This window comes from Chlorocebus sabaeus, chromosome 12 (assembly GCF_047675955.1).
Source record: "Chlorocebus sabaeus isolate Y175 chromosome 12, mChlSab1.0.hap1, whole genome shotgun sequence".
Lineage (NCBI taxonomy): Eukaryota > Metazoa > Chordata > Mammalia > Primates > Cercopithecidae > Chlorocebus > Chlorocebus sabaeus.
The window spans coordinates 47850959-47867962 of NC_132915.1; the positions used below are offsets into that span (position 1 = coordinate 47850959).

General features: G+C 38.2%; 1 protein-coding gene across 3 annotated transcripts in view; it reads left to right on the forward strand.

Annotated features, from left to right (window-relative positions):
• ADAMTSL1 (ADAMTS like 1) overlaps positions 1 to 17004 on the forward strand; it is a 419132-nt gene that overhangs the window by 51576 nt on the left and 350552 nt on the right. For all 3 annotated transcript variants that reach the window (XM_007969153.3, XM_007969155.3, XM_007969154.3), the window contains exon 3: positions 10474 to 10519. In XM_007969153.3, the coding sequence (XP_007967344.3) occupies positions 10474 to 10519 (46 nt within the window). The remainder of the gene's footprint in view (positions 1 to 10473; positions 10520 to 17004) is intronic.

Below are 17004 nucleotides of genomic sequence, written 5' to 3' on the forward strand. Positions count from 1 at the left end.
GCACTCTGGTCTGAGAGACAGTTTGCTATAGTTTCTGTTCTTTTACATTTGCTGAGGAGTGCTTTACTTCCAACTACGTGGTCAATTTTGGAATAAGTGCGATGTGGTGCTGAGAAGACTGTATATACTGTTGATTTGGGGTGGAGAGTTCTGTAGATGTCTACTAGGTCCGCTTGGTGCAGAGTAGAGTTCAATTCCTGGATATCCTTGTTAACTGTCTGTCTCGTTGATCTGTCTAATGTTGACAGTGGAGTGTTAAAGTCTCCCGTTATTATTGTATGGGAGTCCAAGTCTCTTTGTAAGTCTCTAAGGACATGCTTTATGAATCTGGGTGCTCCTTTATTGGGTGCGTATATTTTTAGGATAGTTACCTCTTCCTGGTGAATTGATCCCTTTACCATTATGTAATGGCCTTGTCTCTTTTGATATTTGATGGTTTAAAGTCTGTTTTATCAGAGACTAGGATTGCAACCCCTGCTTTTTTTGTTTTCCATTTGCTTGGTAGATCTTCCTCCATCCCTTTATTTTGAGCCTATACGTGTCTCTGCATGTGAGATAGTTCTCCTGAATACAGCAAATTGATGGGTCTTGACTCTTTATCCAGTTTGCCAGTCTGTGTCTTTTAACTGGACCATTTAGTCCATTTACATTTAAGGTTAATATTGTTATGTGTGAACTTGATCCTGTCATTATGATATTAGCTGGTTATTTAGCTCGTTAGTTGATGCAGTTTCTTCCTAACGTCGATGAACTTTACATTTTGGCATGTTTTTGCAATGGCTTGTACCTGTTGTTCCTTTCCATGTTTAGTTCTTCCTTCAGGATCTCTTGTAGGGCAGGCCTGGTGGTGACAAAATCTCTCAGCATTTGCTTGTGTGTAAAGGATTTGATTTCTCCTTCACTTATGAAACTTTGTTTGACTGGATATGAAATTCTGGGTTGAAAATTCTTTAAGAATGTTGAATATTGGCCCCCACTCTCTTCTGGCTTGTAGAGTTTCTGCTGAGAGATCTGCTGTTAGTCTGATGGGCTTCCCTTTGTGGGTAACCCGACCTTTCTCTCTGGCTGCCCTTAACATTTTTTCCTTCATTCCAGCTTTGGTGAATCTGGCAATTATGTGTCTTGGAGTTGCTCTTCTCGAGGAGTATCTTTGTGGCGTTCTCTGTATTTCCTGAATTTGAATGTTGGCCTGCCTTACTAGGTTGGGGAAGTTCTCCTGGATGATATCCTGCAGAGTGTTTTCCAACTTCGTTCCATTTTCCCTGTCACTTTCAGGCACCCCAATCAGACGTAGATTTGGTCTTTTCACATAATCCCATATTTCTTGGGAGCTTTGTTCATTTGTTTTTACTTTTTTCTCTGCACTTCTCTTCTCGCTTCTTTTCATTCATTTGATCTTCAATTGCTAATACTATTTCTTCCAGTTGATCGAATCAGTTACTGAAGCTTGTGTATTTGTCACATAGTTCTCATGTTGTGGTTTTCATCTCTGTCAGTTCTTTTAAGGACTTCTTTACATTGGTTATTCTAGTTAGCCACTCGTCAAGTCTTTTTTCAAGGCTTTTAGTTTCTTTGCACTGGTTACATAGTTCCTCCTTTAGCTCTGAGAAGTTTGATCAACTGAATCCTTCTTCTCTCAACTCGTCAAAGTCATTCTCCAACCAGGTTTGTTCCATTGCTGGCAATGAGCTGTGTTCCTTTGGAGGGGGAGATGTGCTCTGATTTTTTGAATTTCCAGCTTTTCGGTACTGCTTTTTCCCCATCTTTGTGGTTTTGTGTGCCTTTGGTCTTCGATGATGATGAGGTACTGATGGGGTTTTGATGTGGGTGTCCTTTCTGTTTGTTAGTTTTCCTTCTAACAGTCAGGACCCTCAGCTGCAGGTCTGTTGCAATTTGCTTGAGGTCTACTCCAGACCGTGTTTGCCTGGGTATCAGCAGCAGAGGCTGCAGAAGATAGAATATTGCTGAACAGCGAGTGTTGCTGTCTGATTCTTGCTTTGGAAGCTTCATCTCAGGGGTGTACCCAGCTGTGTGAGGTGTGAGGTGTCAGTCTGCACCTAGTGGGGGATGTCTCCCATTTAGGCTACTCAGGGGTCAGGGACCCACTTGAGCAGGCAGTCTGTCCATTCTGAGATCTCAACCTCCATGCTGAGGGAACCACTGCTCTCTTCAAAGCTGTCAGACAGGGACATTTACCTCTGCCGAGGTTTCTACTGCTTTTTGTTTAGCTATGCCCTGTCCCCAGAGGTGGAGTCTACAGAGGCAGGCAGGCCTCCTTGAGCTGTGGTGGGCTCCACCCAATTCGATCTTCCTGGAGGCTTTGTTTACCTACTTAAGCCTCAGCAATGGCAGTTGCCCCTCCCCCAGCCTTGCTGCTGCCTTGCAGTTAGATCTCAGATTGCTGTGCTAGCAATGAGGGAGGCTCAGTGGGCATGGGACCCTCTGGGCCAGGTGTGGGATATAATCTCCTGGTGTGCCATTTGCTAAGACCCTTGGTAAAGTGCAATATTAGGGTGGGAGTTACCTGATTTTCCAGGTGTTGTGTGTCTCAATTTCCTTTGGCTAGGAAAAGGAATTCCCTTCACCCTTGCACTTCCCTGGTGAGGTGATGCCTCCCCCTGCTTCAACTCTCGCTGGTTGGGCTGTACCCACGGACCAGCACCAACTGTCCGACATGCCCCAGTGAGATGAACCCGGTACCTCAGTTGAAAATGCAGACATAACCCATCTTCTGTGTCACTCACGCTGGGAGCTGGAGGTTGGAGCTGTTCCTATTCGGCCATCTTAGGTGTGCCCCCCCAGCAAATTTCTTATTATTTGAGGTACAGTGTTATCTGCAAGCATGTGGCATAGAGGAGGGGCCTCAAAGTACATTTTAAAAGTACTAAAAGAGTGTAAGTAACTTGTTTGTAACATAAAGGATAAATGTTTGAGGGGATAGATACCCACTACCATAATAATTATGCATTGCATGCCTGTATCAAAATATCTTCTGCACCCCATAAATGCATACACCTACTAGGTACCCACAAAAATTAAACATTTTTAAAAAACATTGTCCTGAATAAATATATATTTATTCAATGTTTATTAAAAATAATTTAAATATGTTAATATTAATAAAGTACTCACTAGAGATGCATACTGGAACATGTCTAATTGTTTAGAGATATGATATATAATGAAGATACAATATAAGCATGATTGTCTGCAGATACTTTTAAAGAGGAGACAGTGCTGAATTGACTCCTCTGGTTGGGAGCAAACTCCCTCAAAATAATGCTTTTACATAAATAAGTTTCATTGTAATTTTTATTTATGACATTACAAATTAGAATTAAATAATAATTATTTTAAACACAGAATAAAATGTAGAACATGATAGAATGACATTTTTAAGTACAAGAGTAAAGCAAAGCTAAGAAAATGATTAGAATATGGGACTTGTGAAACTGTGAAACCCACAGGGACGGCTTGTCATCTAACTCCTCTTTCTCTCCCATACAAGGTAAGACCACAAGTAACCATCTGTTATGCACAGGCTCCAGTTCTAGTCCCTGGGTGTTCAACATCCAGTTTGAACCACAGATGAGGACAGTGAGCATCTGAGAAGAGCTTTACACACAGGGTCCAGTGGTTCATATAGTTTCCTATTTCATGGCCAAGTTGATTGACATCAAGTAGTTCCTGAAAGAACCTCTTACAATAATGTGTCTGTGCTAGGGACTACTACAGAGGAGGAGGAGGGATGGGGTTATGAGCTGAAAAACTATCTAACAGGTAGTATGCTGACCACCTGGTGACAGGATCATCCATAATCCCAACCTCGGCATCATGCAATGTACCCATGTAACAAACTTGCACTTGTACCCCTGAGTCTAAAATAAAAGTGGAAATTATTTAAAATAATAACAGTGTATCTGCAGAAAATTAAAAGAAGCTGACAGTACACTTGCGCTTGGTTCTCTCAGTTGTTCTCAGAGTTTATTATTCCTCTTGAGTTCTTTGTAAAGAGCCTCAGAAATGTAGAATTTTTTTAACTGGCTGGTTGGGGCAACCTCCTGCAGTATAGCTTCAGTGAGTACTGAAATGCTCATTTGAAGTGAAGGGAGAAACCGTGTTCCAGTACTACTTGAAATCCCTCGGTGGGGTTGCAAATCCGCTTGTCTTGTTCTAATCTATGCTTGCTCTAAGATCCACAGTCTGAATGGCCCAGGCTTCCTGGAGCTTGAATTGCAAAACATGGCTTTATGTCTTTTCTCTTGTAAAGAGCTCATAGATTTCTTTGGATGACTGAAAGAAGTGAGATATGCTTGTATTCACAGTGCTTTAGGAGGCTGAGGTGGGAGGATCACTGGTACCCAGCCGTTCATGGTTCCAGTAAGCTATGATAGTACCACTGCACTCCAGGCTGGGTAGCAGAATGAGATGAGACGCTGTCTCAAAAAAAACAAAAACAAAAACAAAAAAAACAGATGGACCGTCCTGTTTTAAAATTCTTTGCCATAAGTCCTTATTTGAAAGGCAAGTAATGTTCAGGGAAATACAGTAACCCATTCTTGCTTAGCAACATTCTTTGCTTTTTAGCAATCAGAGATAAAGCCTGGGGTGCCATGAGCCTTATATAAGTGCAATTGTCCTTAAAAACCCAGAAGTGTTAAATACACATGATCAGATTTTCTTGAAAGAGTTTATTGACACCAGGTATAAGTCTGGCTATGTCACCAGAAGGATCTTTTGCTTAGTGAAGAGATGACAAGAATAAAGGCAAAAGAGCGATAAATCAAATGCCTCCCCCTTTTTAAAAGGCTTAAATGAGAAGGGGGATGGGGAAATAAGAAGTCAACAAGTTGTTTGACCCTAGAGAAAACACTTTTAATTTTTCATGTCAGTTCACCTCTTCTCAGGTCGTTAAATGATGACAGTTGAAACTATAACATCAGGATTTTAAGAAGTGGAAGTTTAGATGGTGTATTATGTGTTAATGAGAGACAAAGTATGTATCGAGTCTATACTAATCTCTTAAGTGAATTAAAGTCTGAATAATTCACACATAATAGCTTGTAATTGAGATTATTTCTATTTTTGAGAGAAGGAATTAAATCAAAATTAATGTGACTGGCCTGGAGTAAAGAGTTGATTAAGCAAATAAGGAACTTTCGATGCAAATTTGAATTAGAAAAAAAAAAAATATATATATATATATATATATATATATATATATATATATGTAGCCCAGGCTGGAATGCAATGGCACAATCTCAGATCACTGCAACCTCTTCTTCCTGGGTTCCAGTGATTCTCCTGCCTCAGTCTCCCGAGCAGCTGGGATTACAAGTGCCCGCCACCATGCCCTGCTAATTTTTGTGTTTTTGGTAGAGACGGGGTTTCACCATGTTGGCCAGGGTGGTCTTGAACTCCTGACCTCGCATGATCCGCCTGCCTCAACCTCCCAAAGTGCTGGGATTACAGGCATGAGCCACCACACCTGGCCCATTTTTAAATTTTTTTTTCTTCAGCTTTTATTTTAAGTTTGGGGTACATGTGTAGGATATGCAAGTTTGTTACAAAGGTAAACATGTGCCACGGTGACTTGCTGCACAGATCAACCCATCACCTAGGTACCGAGCCCAGCATTCATTAGCTATTCTTCCTGGTGCTCTCCCTCCCGACAGTCTCCCCAGGCCTCAGTGTGTGTTGTTACCCGCCATGTATACATGTGTTCTCATCATTCAGGTCCCGCTTATAAGTGAGATTGATTTTCTGTTCCTGCATTAGTTTGCTGAGGATAATGGTTTCCAGCTCCATCCATGTCCCTGCAAGGGGCATGAGCTTCTTTTTTATGGCTACATAGTATTCCATGGTATATATGGACCACGTTTTCTTTATCCAGTTAGTCATTAATGGCCATTTGGGTTGATTCCATGTCTTTGCTATTGTGAATAGTGCTACAAGAAATATACGTGTGCATATTACATGTTTATATTAAAATATATTCTAATACTTATATTTTGTTCTTTCATACTTCACCCAGTTTCTGAGTTCATAATTGATATAGTTCTGAACTGCCTAAACACAGTACTGTAACTATTTTATGGTTTATATTGGGAGGACATCTTTATTTAAATCCTCTCCTATCGTTTGTCTACAGCTTTCCTCAGACATCATTTTGGACTGAAATTTCTAATGTTTGTTTTCATCCCCAGAGGTGAATTTTACTTTGTTTAAATGTGAAAGAAATCCCTCAGCTGTTTTGTATTAATGACCTGTTAAAAACATGAAGGAAAATATTTTTTTACTGCTTAATTCTCAGACAGGGATTTTGTGCCCAAATAAATGCCTTGGATGAAGAAATTCACACTTGGCAGGAATTAAATCCTTGTGGTGGAATAGTCACTTAGCTACTTATGTAAAATTTATGTTCAAATTTCATAAACTCGAACTTTCAAAAATATAAGCTTCTCTGCACTGAAGTTCTTTCACATTGCATTTCACTGATGAGCATGGTTTTCTTGGAAATGTTCCAGTGTGTGTCTACCTATGTTTTTCTAGAAGTGGATTTACCAGAATTGAGAAATAGTTTATAAACTGATATAATAACAACAAGGCACAGTCAACCCTCAGGCCAATTCCCCTCTCAGCTTTCGGGATCTTTAGCTTAGTGTTAGTATACTGTGTATCTTGAGCACATCATGTTCCTTTTCTTACTGTTTGATAGACTTAGGAGTTAGTCACGCCTAAATTCCAATCCCTGGTTCACTTTTCTGTGTATGTAGCTTTAAGCCTCCTCAGCTTTCTCTGCCTCAGTTTTCTCATCTATTAAATAGGAATAATAAAATTTTATAGAGTTGTTGGAAGATTAGAGATAATATATACAGAAGACCTAGCACTGGGCCAACTACCTATAGCAGGCACTGAATAAATAGTAGAGACCAGTGTTTCTATTATAATCTACAATTTGATAGTGTCTTTCAATAATGATCACTTTGCCATACTTAAGCATTACCACCTTAATATCCTATTTCAGTCAAATTAAAGAAGCTCTCAAAAAAGTAATATATTAAAGGGAAGATAGTTCAGAGGCATCCATAAATTACTTGCAAATCCATATTAGGCGTTAGACAATTACAGGATATTCTTTGGAAATTATGACAAGTAGTTTTTCTTTGCTTTGCTTTTGTTTTATTTTGCTTTTCCTAAATAATAAGTATTTAAATCAACCTTTTACATTCTATGCTAATATCCCCTGTTATTCAATGATGCCTATAAAATTTGTGTAGGTATTTGCAGATTAAAATATCTGGGAAAAGGCTCGTTTAAACTTTTGAAACGAGTATTTTTCTGCTTCGTTTTGTTTAGGAAGCGGTATCTCTGTAATAATCCCTTGGCGTTTTAACAGAGCTTTTGTACATTATTTCAGTTGGTGATCCTAACTTTATGCATAGGTATTCCTATATTCATTTGGCAGATAAGGAAACTGAGACCCTAAGAGAACAAGAGGTTTATGCAAGTGGAAGAACAAAATCTATATCCCAGATCTTCAGACTCCTAATTCAGTTTTGTTTCCATTATTTCTTTCATGGATATAAGGTTAGGTAAAAAATAAAAAATAAAAAAAGAATGAAAAACAAATAGTGTTAAAGTCCCAATAGTTAACACCAGGGTTTACCTTTTAAAAGCAAAATCTCACCATTGAATCTCCTCTGTTTTAATACCTTCAGTGGTTCCCCTCTGTGTATTACAAAGTTCAAAATTAGAAGGTATTTCACTCATCTACTACAATTCCCCACATAAACCCTAAACCCCACAAAACCAGAACTGTTTGAAAATTTGGGAGCACACCAAATCTTTTTGTGCATCTATGCCTTTGCTTAGTTTCTTCTCCATATATCCTTGACCTCCTTTCAATAGCTATTATATTTTTACATCTATTATGTACTTAATTAATTTATCAAATGTCTACATAATGCTTACTGTGTCCTAGACACTGTCTGAAGTGATTCACAAATACTTACTCAGTTAATTCTTATAATTCCAGGAGATAAGTAATATCATCCCATTTTACCAAAGATAGAACTGAGGTATAGAGCCAAGATTCTAGAATGCAGAGGCTGTTTTTAAACTGGGTACTCTTAAGCACTGCACTGTGGTACATATGCAGCAGGAACTTCAAAATTGAAAAGCATACCGTATTTTGCAAACACTGATGTCTAGATGGGATGCTACCAAAGACTTCCCAGTTGTAGAATTCAATTACCTTGTAAATTTACCATCAACTGGAACCTAGCTCTGAGTCAGAAACCTGATATTTTTCAGCAATAGCACCAAGAACACATCCTTTTCTTGGGCGTGTACTCACAATGACTCAGCCCATGAGATGAATATTTCAAACTAGAGTGCCAGTTGATTAATTTACAGCAAGGAATAGAACTGTCCATCACATGGACCAGAGTACCCACATCGGCATGGCCAGCACTCTCTGTTCTCAGCAGTCACGAAAATCCAGATCACTCTTGGTAAGTAGCTTGGTCAACCTGATACTATAATGAGAGGTGGTACTTGGACGAGCTGAATGTTCATCGGTATCAGCAAGGTCAGCATGAGTCATCTATGTGGAGATTGCAGCAGTCTTGTCAATGGGACACGCAAGACTTGAAATTCATTGGCCTTTTGTCTTGGACATTGCTGGACTGGACACTGACAAACATGTGTCTTTGTTTCTATGGTTCCAATGCCTGGCCAGTCATTCCTTTTCTATTTTTAATGCATAGTAGTAGTCAGTCTGATTACAGTCAAGTGTTTAGGAATAGGAACCTTTCTATATTTTTAAGATAGTCTGTGTATCATTGTATTGTCAGATGACATTTTCCTTCTGGTAACATTCTCAAGACCTAATACAATTACTATGTGCATTTCTTACATCAAATTATATGATTAATTTTCTTAATAACAAAGACCAAGTCATATTCATTCTTCTTTGTATTCTTTGTAGTAATTTCATTGCCAAACACATAACAGAAGCTCTGTGGACATTTATTGAACAAAAAAGTAAATTAGGAGGCATTAAAGCATTGTGATCATGAGTGTATGAGTTCTGAAGCCAGATGGCTTGGTTTCAAATGTCAGCTCTACAACTTAATAGTTGTGTCATTTTGGCAAGTTACTTAACCTTCCTAAGCTTCAGTTTTGTCATCTGTAAAGTGGATATGATGATGATATTCTATCTCTCAGGGTTTTTGAGAATATTAAATAAAGTAATACATATTACAAACTTATAAATGTACCTGGAATTCTAAAAGTACTAGGTATTAGTATAATCATTCTCACAGGATTTTATAGTATATTTTTACTTTTTAAAAAAGTGTGACATATTTTGAAAAGAGTACAGTACTGTTTTTCATGACTTAAGTGTCAACATTGAATGTTTTATCAAAAGTTGATTGTTTTTATTCATAAGAATTCAGTAAAATGGAAACTCCCATGTATTGCTGGTGGGAGTATGTAATGGTACAACCTTTATGGAATGCATTTTGGCAATATTTATGAAGAACCTTACAAAAGTTCATTCCCTGTAGTCTAGTAATTCTCTTCTAGAAATTTATCTATTCAAAAAGCAGAGTCAGAAACTTTGATAAAACATAAGCACAAAGTTGGTTTATCATACTATCATTTATCAAACCCCAAAGTGGAAATTACTTAAATGACAAATAATGAAAGAATAATTATGCAAAAAATTAGATCATTTGTTAGAATATTATGTAGCTCTCAAAATGGTGTTTTTAAAGTTATTTAATACTGTGAGAAAATGCCTCCCAAAATATTTTAAAAGGAAACAAAAACAGGCTACAAAATTGCATAAGTGATGTGATTTTTTTATTTATACTGGAAAGGGCTAAATAAATCAAAATAATAGTGATTGTCTTTAGATGAGGCAACTAGCAGGGGACTTCTTTTTTTTCTTTTTGCTAATCTGTCTTTTCCAAAACCTCCATAATGAGTATATATTTTAGAAATAAAAATAATTTTTTAAAGAATTATGACTTTCCACATTCTTAGAATTATGATTTTAAGACATGTTGAATATTAATTCCATTAATTCCAATTTATTTTCAAGATCTAAGTTTTTCAGTGAAATATATCTTCAGTTTTATATCAGAAATAAGAAAGGATTCATTGAATATCAGTTTTTTCAGAAAACTTTGCACTAACAGTTATTTGATTAAATATGCACTACGCACTTATTTTGAAGATTTTTGAAGCAAGACAAATACTTTCAACCCTTATAGAGAACAATTGACATCTATAACTTCTTTAGATCTGCTCATTTGATTTTTAATAGTAACCCCTCTAAGAACATGCTTAGAAGAAAAGAGAGGCCCTTTTACTAGTGTTTAGAGGAAAATTTTTATGAGAAAATATTTCTGATTTTGAGCCTTTCATAAGTAGTAATTTTTTTTTCTTTTTGCAACCTAGGAGCTGTGAAGGAAGAAATATCCGATACAGAACATGCAGTAATGTGGTAAGTATAAGGTTCTGAGATTGTGATCATGTATTTTTGTTAGCACTGAATGGTGCTAAGCAGTTTTATATCCTGAGCAGGAAATCAACCAATTAGAATTTCACTGAAAGTTTTTATCTCATACTGTACTGATTATGCAGGACTAAAATGATATTTTTAATGTTCCTCAATATAAACTTCTGATCATTTGAGCAGCTTGAAACTAACTAGACTGTTTCAAAACAAGGACTCTGCATTTCCTCCCTACTTTCTGCCTTTTTGCATATAGATCTCATGAGGATGAGTAAGAGGGATGATAAGAGGGAAACAAGTTGGGGTATCATGAAATAAATATTAGTAAATCAAACTCAGATTTGACAAACTCATTCATTTATTCAACAAATATTATTCAGTGCCAACTATGTATGAGGCACTACACTAGTACAAGAATAAATAACATATGGTCCCTGTTTTAAACATCTGTAGTATAGTAAGAGGTATAGAGAAAGAAGACAGATGTGCATTGCACATAACCACACTCTAGGACAAAATATGACAAAACTATAGGGAATGAATAAAGTTCTTTGTGGGTTAAAACAGAGAGAAATCCAAAGGGTCTTAAAGGAAAAGGTGATTTGAGATAGGGCTTGCAGGACTATGACTAGCCCATATTGGGTTTGAAGGGATGACAGTCAGTCCAATGGAGAGGACATAAGGGGCAACTTTGGAGGCAGGAATATCTGAACACTCATTTCGGTAGAGTTGAGTATAGCAGTATAAAAGAGAATTGAAATGTATTTTTGAGGTTATACCATAAAAGGATTCGAATGTTAGTCTTCAAAGTTTATATTAGTTCAGTGAATAATGGGAGTTACTAGAGCAAGAGAATGGTGTTGCAGTTTCACTTTTAGAAAGGTTAATTTTTTGGTGATACAAGGGTTGCACTGGAACAGGAAATGGATGAGGAGCAAGAAGTAATGAAGGCTTAAACCTTCATTAGTAGTCGCAGCTACTCAGGAGGCTGAGGCAGGAGGATCCCTTGAGCCCAGGAGTTCAAGACCATCCTGGGGAACATAGCAAAACCCTGTCTCTTAAAAACAAAAAGAAGAAGAAGAAGGAGCACTTAAACCCAGAGGAAATACTAAATAGATACAAGAAAGATCAAAATTAAGTTCACTCTGCAGACTTGAAAATAATTTGATATTAGAATGATAAGTTGAAGTGGAAATAAAGGAAACAAAGAGGCATATGCATATTTAGGGCTTTTGTACTTGCTGATTCCTTTGTTGAAGAAGCTCTTTCCTCAATATTATTGACATTTTTATTATTCCACATTTCCCTTCTGCATTGCCCAGCAGGGATGCTCTGTGAGGGCTCCACCCCTGCAGCAGACTTTTGCCTAGACATCCAGGCATTTTCATACATCCTCTGAAATCTAGGCAGAGGTTCCCAAACCTCAGTTCTTCTGCACACCTGCAGGACCGCCACTACATGGAAGCTGCCAAGGCTTGGGGCTTGTACCCCCTAAAACAATGGCCTGAGCTGTACCTTGGCCACTTTTAGCTACAGCTGGAGTGGCTGGGACACAGGGCACCAAGTCCATCCAGAGGCTGCATAGAGCAGGGGTCCCTGGACCTGGCCCAGGAAACCATTTTTCCCTTCTAGGCCTGTGGGCCTGAGATGGGAGGGGCTTCCAGGAAGGTCTCTGACATGCTCTGGAGACATTTTCCCCATTGTCTTGGTGATTAACATTCATCTCCTCATTACTTATGCAAATTTTTGCAGCAGGCTTGAATTTCTCCCAGAAAAAAAATTTTTTTCTATTGCATCATCAGGCTGCAAATTTTCCAAAGTTTTATGCTCTGCTTCCTCTTGAATGCTTTGTCACTTAGAAATTTCTTCTGACAGATACCTTAAATCATCTTTCTCAAGTTCAAAGTTACACAGATCTCTAGGGAATAGGCAAAATGTCACCAGCCTCTTTGCTAAAGCATAAATAAGAGTCACCTTTGCTCTAGTTCCCAACAAGTTCCTCTTCTCCATCTGAGACCACCTTAGCCTAGACTTTGTTGTCCATATCACTATCAGAATTTTGGTCAAAGCCATTCAAGACTGTAGGAAGTTCCAAACTTTCCCACATCTTCCTGTCTTCTGAGCCCTCCAAGTATCCACGAAGTTCCGAACTTTCGCACATTTTCCTGTCTTCTTCTTAGCCCTCCAAACTGTACCAGCCTCTGCCAGTTACCCAGTTCTAAAGTCACTTCCACATTTTTGAGTATCCTTATAGCAGCACCCCACTCCTGATACCAGTCTACTGTATTAGTCCGTTCTTATGCTGCTTTAAGGACATACCCAAGATGGGGTAATTTGGAAAAAAGAGATTTAATTGACTCACAGTTCTTCAAGGGTGGGGAGGCCTTAGGAAACTTACAACCATGGCAGAAGGGGAAGCAAACACATCTTTCTTCACAGGTGTCAGGAGAAAGAAGAATGAGCACTGAGTGAAGGGAGAAGCCCCTTATAAAATCATCAAATCTTGTTAGAACTTACTATCATGAGAATAGCATGGGGGAAATTGCCCCCATGACTCAATTATCTCCACCTGGTTCTTCCCTTGACACATGGGGATTATGGGAAATACAATTTAAGATGAGATTTGGGTGGGGACACAGCCAAACCATATCAGACTCTGACCTCATATTACTTAAAATCCATAGCACTCCATGAGCCAAAATCTTTTTAGCTTGTAGAATCAAACTGACACTGAATTTTTTAATGAGAATCTAGCTTCTTCAAATAATTTGAAGCTTTATTTTCTTGCTTTTAGTAATGACAGAAGCAGCATTGCCAAAAAACACAAAAATAATTTTTTAAGAAAGAATCTTTTCATGATCACATCCCAGTTTTTCAAATTAGGAAGTTTAGAACAATTCAGTTAAATATTCTTTGTTAGATGCTTGATTTGGAAAAACTTGAGAGTCTCCAGGGTCATCTTTAATCCCTGGACAACTTCCTTGGGGCACTTCTGAACTACTTCATCTCCAAAGATTCAGCTTCTTTTCCTATTTTTTGTAGAATTGCTACGTATAACTTTTTGGGGAGTTCATATTCCCCAGGATAATCTGAGGAGTAGAAAACATGTCCCCAGTTTCCCCTTTTTTTTTTTTTCCTGAAAAGTCAGCTCACAGACTTTTAAAAATTTATTGCCAACCACTCTATAAGTGGTTTGTCAATACAAGAAAGTTAAAGTTCCCATAATGTTTGCATAGTTCTCATAGTCATGGTACTTTCTTACATTCTGTGTAGCTGGTTCAAGGAGACTATTTTCATTCCTAAGGACAGAGTTTATCTAATCTTTCCCATTTTACAGTTGCCTGCTCTATTCTAAGGAAGCAGCAAGGTGCTCCCTCTCTGGAAGGAGAGACAAAGATGCTATTGGTAGACAATAGATGTGAGCTAGCAAACCAATCAAACAGGTCATTTAGGTCTCAGAGATTTCACCACAAGACTAACTGAAGGAGTCTCTCAAAAAGGTTTCCTTAGGTCATATCTTCACATTAAACCTCAAATTTGATCCCCTTGAACTTAATTAGGGATTTTAAAGTGACTTACAATGTGTTTAGAGTACTTATAAACTGTTTCTTTTGCACTCTCCTTAAGGTTCATATGAGTTGGTGTTTAGGAGACAGTGACCATAATTAGCAACATAATAGGCCACGCTGCTTGTGGTAGCTGGTGGTGCTCTTAATTTCTTTATTAAATTATTTGTTGCTCACTACAACATTTTACTGTTTTTAAGACAACAATATGTATTAAGCTCAAGAATTGTTCTTGGTCCTGGGGTTCATTGTTAAATAAAACCAAGACCCAATTCTCCCGAAGCTTTCGTTCTAATGGAGGAAACGGGGTTACAAACAAGCATGCAAACAAATTATTTAAAAGGAAATACATGAGATAGCAGTTGGTGCAATGCAGAGAATTAAGCTATTGGTAGCTAGTTCAGAGAGGAAGGTCAGAAAATCCACTTGAAGAGTAACACTTGAATAACAAGAAGGAAACAGCTATATGAATACTTGATGAGCAGAAATCCAGAAAGCACAGCTAGTGCAAAAGCTGTGAAGTACGAGAGAACTTGGTGTGTCAAGGAAAGCATAAAGCCAATATACCTAAAGTCTAGTGTGCAAGAGAAAGAGTACTGGAAGATAAGAAAAAATCAAAACCAGAGGTAGGTGGGAGCTAGATCATGCAGGACACTGTAAAGTACTTATGTTATATTTTAAGTTCAAAAATTAGCAGCTACTGGATGGCCAGGCACCATGGCTCACACCTGTAATCCCAATGTTTTGGGGTTGGGGGACAAGGCAGAAGGGTCACTTGAAGTCAGGAGTTTGAGACTAGCCTGAGAAAAATAGCAAGACCTTGTTTCTACAAAACAAAAACAAAATATTAGCCTGGTGGTGTGCACCTGTTGTCCCAGCTACTGGGGAGGCTGAGACGGGAGGATTGCTTGAGCCCAGGAGTTTGAAGTTGCAGTGAGCCTTGTTTACATCACTGCACTTAAGCCTGGAAGATAGAGCAAGACCCTATCTCTATTTTAAAAAAAAACAAAAAACAAAAAACAAAAAAAAACAGAAAAAGAAAAGGAAGAGGGAGAAGCTCCTGAATAGTTTTAAGCAGGCGAGAGTAGAACTGGACTTAAAATGAAAAAGATGGGTTTGGCTGCAGGCTCAGCCTGGAGAATGGATGCAAAGCAGGGGAAAGGAGCAGAAATTCTAGGAGGGCGATCACTGCACTAGTTCAGGTGGGTGCTAATGGTTGCGTGGACTAGAATGGCTCTGGTGGGAGCATTTGGGTATGTTCTAGAGATAGAAGTGCTTTTCCTAAGTTACGGTGCCTCATCCTCAATTTGACATGATTCACTCTTGAGATCTCCAGTATTGTTGTGTGGAGCAGGAGGCAAAGGCCGCAGCATTATAGCCAGAGAGAACAGAATGATCATGGCAAGTTTATAATTTCTTTGAGCCTCAGTTTCTACACTCAAACAGTGAGAGATTTGAAACGGATGACCTCAAAGGTCCCGTCCACCTCTGAAATTCTGTAATTCTTAGGGAGTATCATATCTGGACTATACTGGATTTGGATCTGAATGCAGATTAATGAAGATGTCTATGCTAGTTTAGTAATTGGCATGACTATAGTGAAAAGATTCATAGCCAGGGATAAAGTAGAGTCAGAGCAAAGAGAGTCAATGTGGAGAGTAGAAGCAAAGTTCTCATCCTTGCTGTACAATTGACCATTCATCTTGACTAGTAATTCTCACTGAGGTTTTGAAAATTCACGGGATTCACAGAATTGTTTATGTGGTTCTTAATGGTGGTCATAAGGTAAATTACCATTTGGTCTATATGTCCATTTTTCTCATAAGGCCTTTGTATATCACGAAGTCAGGGAACATTTGCTGCTTTATGTCAAGGATCAAATGGAACATATGGAAGAAACAATAACTCTGCTACAGGTCTTCCTTGGTCAGAATTTGAAAGAAACTGTTTAAACAACATTCAGACCAGAAAAATGCCCCTGAAATCTAGATAGATGCTCTAGAAAATAATAACAACTGCAGGAGTTGATCAGTGAGCCTGCACACTGGACTCTTTCCAGCCAAGAGGCACTCTAAGATGGGAAGTAGGCTAATAAACTTTCCCATAATCTAGTCCTTATTATTCTAGCAATTGAAAATAAGGCATGATGCTACTTGCCAGGGCCATTTATTTGTTTGCGTATTCACTTATTCATTCTCTTGATCAATCAGTTTTAAAACAGCATTTATTGAATACCCAACTCCTGTTCTGCACTAGGGATATTAGGAGTTGCCACCATCAATAAAGAGATAGGCAGGCTGCCCTTGGGGAATGTCAGAGGCTACTAGAAAAGATAAATACACAAACACAAAACTAAATAAAGTATGATGCATGCTCTCAGTATGGAGGTAAGAACAAAGTGCTAAGTCATGGAAGGACCATGTCTCTTTCACCCCTGTACACTCAGGGTCTGGCATTCAGTGTCTGACACCATGCCTCTTGCACTGTGAACTGGGAAATGCAGAAAACGCACAGACCTGCCTCAGGATATTTTAAATATTTATGGGAAACATATCAAGACTTAACATATATTGAACACTCTTTGAACTATTTGATCATGCTGTATTCCTTTCTATGGCATCTTATCTTCGTAAAGTTGGGTTTGCTTTCATAAAAAGCAAGTACTGTGAGAAAAACAACATGGAATAGGAAACAAGAATGAGGATTATCCAATCTGATTCCAGGCTTTGGGAAGTAGTACAGGCACACACATCCCATTAGTAAATAAATGTTATTTATGAATGAAGTACAATAGTACCTTTCTCTCAAGTTATATGCATTGTTTTTTCAAATGACTATTAAGTCGTTAGGACACAAATATATATTAAGTTGCTTGGACCTAACTGCTTAATAAATGGAATTGTTTGG